The sequence below is a fragment of the Candoia aspera genome, chromosome 3 (genome assembly GCF_035149785.1).
Source record: "Candoia aspera isolate rCanAsp1 chromosome 3, rCanAsp1.hap2, whole genome shotgun sequence".
Taxonomy (NCBI): domain Eukaryota; kingdom Metazoa; phylum Chordata; class Lepidosauria; order Squamata; family Boidae; genus Candoia; species Candoia aspera.
The window spans coordinates 148,778,779-148,789,825 of record NC_086155.1 but is presented as its reverse complement, the minus strand read 5'-3'; the positions used below and the strand labels follow the sequence as shown (position 1 = coordinate 148,789,825).

Below are 11,047 nucleotides of genomic sequence, written 5' to 3'. Positions count from 1 at the left end.
ATACTTCAGTTAGCTGATTTGCCAGTTTGCATGATATACCTTAAAATAAAGCCTTTAAAAAAATCCTCCAAATTTCATTAAACGTTGAGTATTTTATTTCTTTTTCAGGAGTTGTATTCATACACTTTAAAAACAATACACTTAAATGAAACTCACTATTACGTTGTGGAATACACAACGGGATGAGGCTACACATAGAAAAATGCACATAGCCAGTAACAATTTGAAAGAAGATGTAATAGAGGGATGTGTGTATTTGTGTGTGTGTGCATGCACATATCTATTTATCAGGTTTGGTAAATTCGGTTTTGTTCAGCGTCTGTATTTTTCTACCCTCTCATCTTTCACTGCTGCATATTAAGACTGTTACTTAAAACCTATGGTAGATTAAAGTGATCTATCAGCCACAGTATTCCTGTATGTCAGGTGGCATTAATGCCCAGAACTTCTGGTATTTATTAGCATAAATTAAGGCAGATGCCAGCTTGGGCCTAAATATAGTCTACAACATATAAGCTCAAACAAAACTTTGCAAGAGTAAAAGAAGGCCATAAGCAACAAAATAAGTTTAATGTTTTAAAATAGTGCAATTCAGAAGAGCATTTTTCTTCATGTAGATGGGCAAACCCATTTCCACATGCATATATCTTCATGTATGATCTGTTAATGTTTACCTCTAGTTTATTAGTGCTAATGTGTATTATCTGCAGCGACCCAGTATATCTTATTTTGGTTCACTGCATGTTTATCTCTGCTGCAGTAACAAGACAGCCACAACTACTAAATTTATATGTGCAGTTGCAATCTGAAACTTCATCACCAAAGGGCTTTCTGGAATTGACACATTAGACGTTTTAAAAACAATTCGCTGCAAAAAAATTTACTTTGCAGCGAGCACCACTCTTCACATATCTAAGTCTAGATTTTTGTTCTCTGGGATTATCCCTTATTTTTACCGTTGTTAAACTACTCTAATTCAAGTTTGATAGCTTCATTTCTCTCTCCCAAGCACTCTTATTTCTCAATATGTTGGCAGTGACAAGCAATTGGTTATGCACCAGAAGTTGCTTACAGGTTGTATAATTGTTCTTCATGACCATTACTTGAACACACTGAAACATTCACTGCTGCCTTCTTCCACATTGCAACATACCTTGTACTCCCCGTGTAATATGCCTTTCCATGACTGCCTGATCCAGTTAGGAAAAGAAAAACAAAAAGTCTGAGAGAAAAGGGATACAGAAAAAGGGCAAATAATAACAACAAATCAAAGCCAAATCAAAACATTGGATAAACAGCCCTTACAACATTCTGCACATTTTTATTATTGTTGTTTGTTTACAGCAAAGATCTCAAAGATTCATTAATGACTGCATTAATTTAAATGGTGTTATATTTTCTGTGATTAAAGTTTAGTGAAAAAGAAATCTGAAAGGGAATTAATGTTGTATGTTCCTGAAAATTAAAGCCTTATATTTCTTGGGAAGCACCTTGAAGAAGAAGGAATAAGATGGGGAATGTTGTTATGTTTCCTAAATAATGCTGACAACAAGCTACCTTGCAAGTTTGGGAGGCTTTTGTTGTTGCTGTTGTTGGCTTTTCAACCTTTGGTCAGCATTTGCCAATATAGTTTTGTATATTCCTACTGCATGCATAACTCAACTGACATTAACAAATAGATTGTGGTTTTTATCTAAGGAATTCTGCAATTGGTTATTAATCTTTTGGACAGCTATGTTATGAAGCAGAGACTGTAGCCCTTCAGTGACATCTTCAGAGTTTCAGCGCCGAGCAACAGGAGAGCCAGACCGGGAACCAGGTCTGGAACCAGAGCTTCCCTTTGGAAAGAAGAAAGAAAAAGACAGGATTAAAATTAACATACTGCAGCTGAATATGTTATAATATACACGTTTTATATACCCAATTCCATTCAAAATAGTTGTCAGGCTCTCAAAGCAGGCACAAACTAGCTGAATCTTCTTCAAGATTTGAGCAACACAATTAGGAATTAAGTCTTTATTGTAATTCAGAAATGGTAGCTATCACAAATAATTGAGAGCCACTGAGAAGACTGAGGGTGAAACAGAATTTACATTCCTTCCATTTCAAATGCAACACACACTTCCTGTACTTTCCATCCATGTAATAGAGTCCTTAGCCTTCCGTTTCTCAGGTTCACTTGTTAGTGGTCACTGTATGTTTACATTCTTTGCATTCCTGTTCTGAGTATTGGCTGCCACTAATAGAATCCCGACAATAGGGATGATATATTGGATAATGAACGGATAAAGAGTAGCAATTATTGAATTGAATTTTAGGTTACCATGTTGATTATCAATTGCTCTGCATTTTAACATTTTATTTGCAGTTTTGATTAGCAATTTGTCAGTTATTCTGAAATTACTGAAATAATATGGTAGATAAGCAAAGCATTTCTAGTATCTTCTATTTAGTTCATATGGATAATCTCTGATATAGCTAGAAAAACCAATAAGACTAATTTTTTTTAAAAAAAAGAAATAAAGTGTTAATGCTAATGTTTGCCTACAACTCAAGGTTTTCAACAAACATTCACAACTGTGAGTAAATAGTGCTTTCATTTGCAAGAATAATTCATATTCTCTGAGTTTGTAACTCTCTGATGTATGTTTTCCCTATGCTCACAAAGTTGGGAAAGAGAAGTAAATCAGCAAATCCTGTTATGTGTACGGATAGTGAGCAGGAGGGGGCCCCTATCCAGGGGGGAAAACGCATGCGTAGTATAGAGGCTTTGAACTGTCCTTCAAAGAAACTCAGAGCAGACCCGCCTTGAGTGTTGGGGTTTATATGTCTGAGTTTCCCACGATCCTTCAGTTTGGTAGGATTTTCTGTCTACAATAGCAGTAATAAAACACTAGAGACTTTCTCCTCGTCTCGGCGTGGTCTTTGCTTAGTCAGGACAAATCCTAGTTTTTGACATATTCCCAGCACCAAATAATTTTGTCACTTAGCTTCCTACCCTAGCTAGATATTGCAGAAACAAAACCCTCCCATCTCCTCACTTTGTCAAAATATAGGAAAAATCAAGGCAGCTCTGAGAAGCCCAGAATACTCCCTGAAATCAGTTCATAATTCATGTTTTGAGTACTTTCACTCTCTCTGAAAACAGTTCAGTTTCATGCTGGACAGCCCTTCAGGCTTAACATTCCAGCCTCTCCAGTCCTTATTCTTCTTGCGGCTCTAGCAAAGCTGCAAAAAGAAGGCAGGGACTGTACTATCAGGTTGATTTAAAGGATTCCCAGTATTAAGGAACTTTTTTTAAACTTGCTTTTTCAGTTTTTAAATACATGCTTCTGTCTATATCATGCTGCTCAGTGTATTTCTTAGCCTTTTAAAATGTGTGCTTCCATAATTACTTAATCATTCAGTGAGCACTGCACTACCTTATTTCAATATTTCCCTGTTCATTTTTAATCTCAAACTACCCAGCCAAAACATTATTGCTTAGTTTCATAAATGATAGAGTACTGTAATTATACCTAATGGCTTATTAATTATGTTCCATGAATCACTGATTTCTATGTTATTGTAGACCTATTAAATCCCTTACTTGTCATGGAAGCTGTCCTTGAATTAGTTCTGGTCTTAGGAACCAGGTGTTAAAAAATATATTGGATAGTATATAATAATGGGGACCATTTCATGCTAAGCTACTGTACAAAATAAGCCTGCATTTTTGCTGATGCTTAGGAAGAGGTTGGAGGGACATTTCTTGGTTATAGGAATTCTGAGTAAAATAAAATAATAAAATTGTTTATAAATAAATAAGATAAATAAAATTTATTAGTAGAAAATGCTTGCCTAATTCTAACATAGTCAAAATTGACTCTGTCTAGATATTTTGGACTATTACCAGGTCTAAGGAGAATGGCCAGTGTTAGAGGGTTGTGAGATTGTCAAGTGAAACATTGGGAGGAACACTTGGCTAATTTAACAGTGAAACCTTAATGGTTTACAAATTTAAATAATTTTTGTATACTTGTGTGTAGGTGTGTGTAGCTGCTGTGAAACAGTGTTAAAACTAAAGGAAACTGAAGTACTTAAAACCGAAGAAAATAAGAAAGTAAGAAAATCCTTTTAAAAGAGAATGGAATATTTCTCCACATATACTTCAAAGCGAGCACTATTTATTTTAGTGGAATTTCATTCCACTTGTTATGTCACATAATTTTGAAGACCTAAATCCTGGAAATATTAAGTAGGTGTTCATTTTTTTTTTTTCTCAGAAAAATCTCAGAAAATCTGGACCCTGAAGGATAATTTCCAAAATATCCCATCAATATAAATGAAAATGCGTAACACTGCCAAAAGCATTGTTGATTTTGAAAAGATTTTAAAGTTTTTTATTATAAAGTTGTTGTTATAAATGTTTAATTTTGTGTAGTATGGCAAATCATTATTTGCTCACTCTTTGAAGGTTCACTATGATATAATATTTATAATCATAAAGTTGATCAAAGTAAAAATCTAATGATCATATGAACTATTAAACCTGAAAAACATGACAGATCAACACTGAAGCAATTATTTCCCTCATCAGAACAACCCTGTGAAGTAGATTGGTCTGAGAGAGAATGGTAATCCCAAAGTCACCCAGCCGGCTTTCATGCCTAAAGGAGGTCTAGACCTAATATGGAGTCATGGTTTGGGTGTTGGACTGGCATGAGGGAGGCCCAAATTTGAGTCTACTCTCATTTATCTGCATCTGAAGGAAAAACAAAATTACTAAACTATAAATTTCTAAAGCTCTTTATTTCAGTCTACGAACTTGGAGTTGGGCACAAACCTCAGTATTAATTCATGCCCCTAACATCACTTTTTCCTGTGTCATGTTGCACAATGACTCTCACTGGGTTTTGTTTTATTACACATACTGTTTGTATTGTTCTCTGTTTCCGTTATTCCTTATCTTTGGACTGGCACTGACAAAGATATTTGCCATAGCTTAGATCTTTTATGCCATTATCAGACATCCAAATACCCACTTACTTTCCGCTTTCAGATCTTTCAGACAATTGCTTAAGACTATTCCCTGTGCTATGCAATATATATAACCCAGTAGCTAGGGAAGTTTCTCATCCTTGTACAATGTTGGTTACTTTTGCTGCTGTTCTTATTATTATCTTTACCAGTTTAAACAATTTAGACAGTGTGCCCTGGCCATCATGGTGGTATCCTTTATGCCCCTTGTGAGCATATTTATGCTCATAGAATTTGCCACTGCCATATCCAGGTTTGTGAGTTTCACCACCCTGCAAAAGAGAAAAGCAAAATCACAAATATCCCTAGATTGCCATTAAAATGTAGAACTGTCATTCAGGAAAATGAGTACTAAATGATCAAAGGCTGAATTGTATTATCACTGAATATGGCTGAAGGGCGAATCTCATTTATCTGGATGAAACCCTATGGGAGTCACTGACTTCTGTGTGAATGTTTATAGCCCTGTGTCATAGATGGCAAGCAGCATGGGAATTTTCTGCAAATAACTAATGTTGAAAGAAAATATCCAAACAATTATCAAAAAAGGGATACTCAGGGGACAATAACTTCTGTAGAAGAGATACTGGAAGGTGAATTCAATTCCATTAAAATTGACATCTGTATCTTACTACACATATAAAACTTATCTTACTACACATATATTCCCATTGTTTAGAAATTGCCTGAGGTGATAATGATCCATAATTACTTTTATTACAATAATTCATTTTTGTATTCAGTCTATAAAATGGTAACAGATGAGAGCAGTTAATGATACACCACCAGAAGGAGATCCTGGTAGAATAAATGTATTCATCTTTAGAAGAGTGAAATCCCTTGAAAATATTCTACTGAACAGAATATTCAGAACAACAGAAAAACGGGATATCATGGAGCAAGTACTTACAGATCATTGCTATCCCCTTTTGAAAAGCATAATTAAAATGAAGAAAGATGGTTGAACATAATTGCATAACTGTATGAAGAGAACAAGTAATGCAAAGGATTTTTCAAATAGTAATCTATTTTGTAACTAGTTCTTCAAGTGAAAGCCTCATTTCCAGCATTGGTAATAAGCAATCTTAAAGATAGACTTATGCAAATTGCCTCAGCCAACACACTACAATTATGTCTTTATTTTTTAAAGTGTTTCCTAATGAAGTGATGACCTGCTCAGCCTTCTAAGCAGCAACCACATCCAGCAAATTTCCTATGGTTTCCAACTGTTACCTAGTATGAAAAACATCAATAGGATTATTGTGCAGATAATTCAGGTATTCACTGGACTTAAAAAGCAGTTGGTACTCACTTTTCAGGGTTTGCAAAAGGCCCAGTTTGTAATGGACTTTGCCAACAATACACGTTTATGTTCAAATGCAATCTTATTGTAAATTACTGGTTTATGAGAGTCCCTTCTGTTTATATTCTCCTTGAATTCTACAAAATCCATGATGTTCCAGCTATATTCTCATAAACTTGCAATAATTTTACATGTTTTTCATGAGTACCTTGTGGCCAATTTTACCAAAGACAGAGTACAGAATATTCTATTTGAGCGTAAATTATTAGAAAAATATAGCTATCTTCCAATATAATTTTATAGTTGATGATCCTGATAGAGACAACTATAACTTCAGAACATATGATGGGAGACAGGCAGGGTGTTCTTGGGGAAGGTGGTCTCAGTTATATTGATTCCATATTCCCACTCCCTACACTTGGTCCCAATGCTTGAGTTTCAGCAGCTGCTACTGAATGCCAGGGCAGGCAACGTCATGGTTTAATAGTGGATGACAGGGCTTATTTTGCTAGGCATGGATTTCAACTGTGGCAACAACCCACTCCAACAGGGCTGGTGGAGTGGCTATAGTCATCCAAAAATTCCTAATGGTGCTCAGAGGTACTGCCCCATAGATAACTGGTTGTGAGACTCTGCTGGGGAGGTTGGGCTCTAGGGAGCACATGGGATTGCCACTACTGAACCAGCCTCCCTGCTGCATAGTGCCCCTTAACTTTGCACCTCTGTGCTGTGGCTAGTTTGTGATAGAAGTTGATGGTACTGAATGTTAATCTGCCTTCCCTGGGCATGGGGTTGGATGTGGCTTGGGGATTCATGGCCACCATCACCAGCATGGACCTGCCACAAGTTATTGTGGGCCAGCGCACAGCAGTGGTCACATATTACACCTGATGACGTTAGACCTAATGATGTGATCTGGAGTTGGGCGATGTTACCATCAACCTATTGTCATGGTCAGGATGCTCTCTGCAAGCCTTTGAGTTCTCCCCATCTGCTCCCCACTGTGGGGAGAAAGGGCCTATTCTAGAGGTGCACTGGCAGAAGAGATGCCTAGACAGCCACTGGAACAACCCTGTTGAGTATGGGTAAGAGCTTTAAAGGGTTATCTTGTGGCAATAAAAGCAACAAAACATAATTAGGTTTCTGTTCTTATCACATTTGTAGATTGCTGGCCATCAGCCCTGTTTAGGGTGACCTGGTCCCTCCTGAGGAAGGACAGGGTAGAGAAACATCTACAGGGCTGCTGCGAAGATGCCTAAACTATTCTGGGCATCTGTTGGATGAAGTTGCTTGGATCTGCTCTGAGCTGGACTCTGGCTGTGCAAGTCCTTTGGAGTTGACTGAGGCCCAGTCTAGTATGAATACCTAGGGAGAGATTGTGGGGGAATCTAGATGGGAAGAACAGGCTTCATCTTAACCCAAGCAAACCTAAGTGGCTGAGAGTTTTGGGGTCCTCCAGGTCTGAAGTCCTTCTGTCTTTAGTTCTGGATGGGGCAGCAATCTCCCAACCAGACATGCTATGTAATTTGGGTGTCTTTTTGGACTCAGTTTCTGCCAGAAGAGCAGAAGCCTTTGCACAAATTCATCTTGGGTGCCAATTGTGCCTCTTTCAGGATTGAAAGGCCCTGCTCATGGTCACTCATGTCTTGGTTACCTCCTGTTTGGACTATTGCAACACATCCTACATGGGGCTGCCAGGCTGGGTTATTTATGGGACTGCCTGTCTCCGATAATTTCTTTCCATCCTGCGAGAGCCAGCAGGAGGGGCATGGTTTGGGTTCCTTTTATGAAACAATGTCATCTAGTGGACCCAGGAAACATACTCCTCTGTCACAGTGCCTGCCCTTTGGAACAGCATATGCCCCCCAAAGTCCAGAGGGCTCCAACCCTGTTGGCCTTTCATACATTTTTGAGGACCTGCTTTTTCCCCAGACCATTGGCCCATAGCATTGGTTAAGCCCATCCAATAATCATTTTGAGACTGCAGTATGTTTGCAGCTTGGCCTCAGTTGTGGTGTATGGTGTTGTGTTGTTGTGGTTTTCTGTTATTCATTATTGTGTTTTAACCCTATGTAAGCCACCTAGAGTCACTATTTGTGAGTTGGGAGTTATATACAGTATATTAACTATATAGATAATAGACAAATTCATTGTCACACTGGCTTAACGTGAACACTTTCAAGAAAATCTACTTTAAGATTCTGTGAATACATATATTCAAAAAAGGAAAAGAAAAAAAATAATAAAGATTACGGATTATGACCAAGAGCAGAAGGAGAAATAACCCCTAACTTTGAAACTGCTCTGCTCGATTGTGTGTCACTTGCAGAACATTTTTATAAGCTTACTCTTTTCTCCCAGCAAGAAAATAATCTTCCTGCCTATTTTCACAGAACTGAGATGGACAAGGTGAATGCTTTAAGAGACCTTTTTAATTTCCTTTTCCATATGTACCCTGATTCTACAACAGGGTCCTTTGCCAATCTGAACTGATAGCTCTACTTCCCTTCACATCTGGCTAGCATTCCAGACCTCTCTAGTTCCAGGGCAAAGACTTCGGGACAAGTAGATTAAAAGTTATGCCCAATGAAGAAAAAAATACTTAGTTGCATTACTTTGTTCTCTACATCATTGTCACATACACAATTCAGCGTTTAGTGTAGAACAAGTACTGTTGTATATTCTACGTCTTCTTTTGTTTATCTTTGAAAAATGAATAGTTGAAGAACACATAAGATATCGGGGCATGGCAATGTTGCAGAATATACGGCAACATCCAGTAGTGTACCATACTCTTGAATCCATCCAGAACTGGAATTGTGTTCAGTTCATAGTAGCAAGCCATACTTTTATTTTCCCTCCCCCTCCATCTCATGGTCACACACATCATTTAGGGAGCCTTAAAGGAATGCAATTCGCCATGCAGTGAAGGTGCTCTGTGCTCAGGCAAAAGAAATCTTAATTAAGCTTGACTCATTTCAGGATAAAAGCAAGCAATTAAGTCACGGACATAAAGAAACTGCTTTGGAATCAGGAATGGATCAGTAAGAACAAAGCAAACAAGCCAAAGTAAAAAAATAAATATATAAATACTGGAATTCTGCATCAGCTGTAGAAAAGCAAGACAGCAAACAGATGCTCTTTGGGCCTGGGGAAAACAAAATCATTGCAAGTGGAAGTGTGTTCAGCACCTACCCAGCTAAATCTGCTGAAGGATAATCCTCTCCCCTGCACATGTAAGAAACAAACAAAGTGACATGATAACCACCATGGACTATAAAGACACTGAGAATGCCAAGGGTGGAGCTGGTAGAAAAGGGTTATTGTGGTCATGTGGATTAATATATGTAAAGTCCAAGATGTTTGGATTACAGTTTCAATGTGGAAGTTTAGAATTTACCACATTTCTTGTTTCAGATGTGCATTATAAAACCCATTGTATAATGCAGTGTTTCTCAACCCGAGCAACTTGAAGATGTGTGGACTTCACCTTCCAAAATTCCCCAGCCAGCCATTCTGGGAGTTTAAGTCCACACATCTTAAAGTTGCTCCAGTTGAGAAACACTGGTCTAATGTGTACATGATTTTTACCAAAGAGAGAATATGGGCCATCCCTGCTTATGCCTTGTCTAACTGCCTACTGCAGTATAATCATGGTAAAGCATTTAAAGGTCTGTTAAATACAATGCTCTGTGGTCCTCTGGTATGCAGGTGACATACTTTTCATCCACCCATTTCAATCTCTGATATTTTGTGGGCCAGGATTTGAAAAACTAGTTCTAGGCCTGTTTTCCAAACAAGGTAGTTTGGCTTTCTGCATTCAGAAGCTAAACATGTAGAGAAATTTGGGGAAAAAAATGGAGTAGGTAGAGTGTGGGTGGAAACTATCCTTTTAAAGATTAGATTAGATATTGAAATAATGGGCCACAGAATGAAAAGAATCATTCCATCCCCTCCTTCAGGAGGGGCCAGCACTGCCTAAGTGGTTAAAACTGTTTCTAAGTTCCATCCACCTGGACTCCTTTACCTGATCATCAGAACTTAGGTGGCCTTGCCTGCTGTTTCTTAATGCCAGGTCAGCCTGTACTAAGGTGTCAGCCTTCCCAGGTAGACCAGACAGGAAACACGACCAGTTAAGCTAATTCTATTTTATTGTAAGGCTACATTAACAGAATCTCACAAGTCTGAAAGTACAATTCTCCTGCCGTCTCCTTTACAGCCTGAGAAACTAAGGAGGGTCCCTTCTGAGCCTCTTGCCCTGCCCATTATGCAGCTGCAGGCTATGCTGTCTCTTATCTGACTGTTCCCTAGGCAGCATCTCTTTGCCCCATCTCCCAAGGTCTTTCCCACTTACCATTACATAAGGCCTCCCTTATTCATAATTTAATGATTGGTGAAAGGGCCAGCCTTGCATGTATGACCGAGATCTGGCTAGGCGTCAAGGAGGGAGGGGGAGCCCACTCAGAAATGTGCCCAACCCAGGTTTGGGTATGGCATCTACCATGACCGTAGGGCATTTTACAATCTGTGTGACTCTTGTGGTTTTTAGCGATGTTACTCTGCAGATAGTCAGTTGGTGGCCCTGTTTGTGAAGTTGGGCTCTAAGGATCACATGGGATTACTGCTACAGTATCAGCAGTACAGACTGTGAGCAGGTGTGCAGCAGTATTTTAAAACAATAACATACGTGCTGTGAGGTACCATTTAGATTACATTCTGAAAAAA

General features: G+C 38.4%; 1 protein-coding gene across 4 annotated transcripts in view; it reads right to left on the bottom strand.

Annotated features, from left to right (window-relative positions):
* Nucleotides 1–795: 795 nt before the first annotated feature.
* The window catches only part of MBP (myelin basic protein), a 157,555-nt gene continuing 147,303 nt past the window's right edge, over nucleotides 796–11,047 (bottom strand). For all 4 annotated transcript variants that reach the window (XM_063299025.1, XM_063299026.1, XM_063299023.1 and 1 more), the window contains exons 7-9: nucleotides 9,518–9,550; nucleotides 5,169–5,291; nucleotides 796–1,838 (exon numbers count right to left, since the gene is read on the bottom strand). In XM_063299025.1, coding sequence (XP_063155095.1) covers nucleotides 1,782–1,838; nucleotides 5,169–5,291; nucleotides 9,518–9,550 — 213 coding nt within the window. In that variant the 3' untranslated portion in view covers nucleotides 796–1,781. The remainder of the gene's footprint in view (nucleotides 1,839–5,168; nucleotides 5,292–9,517; nucleotides 9,551–11,047) is intronic.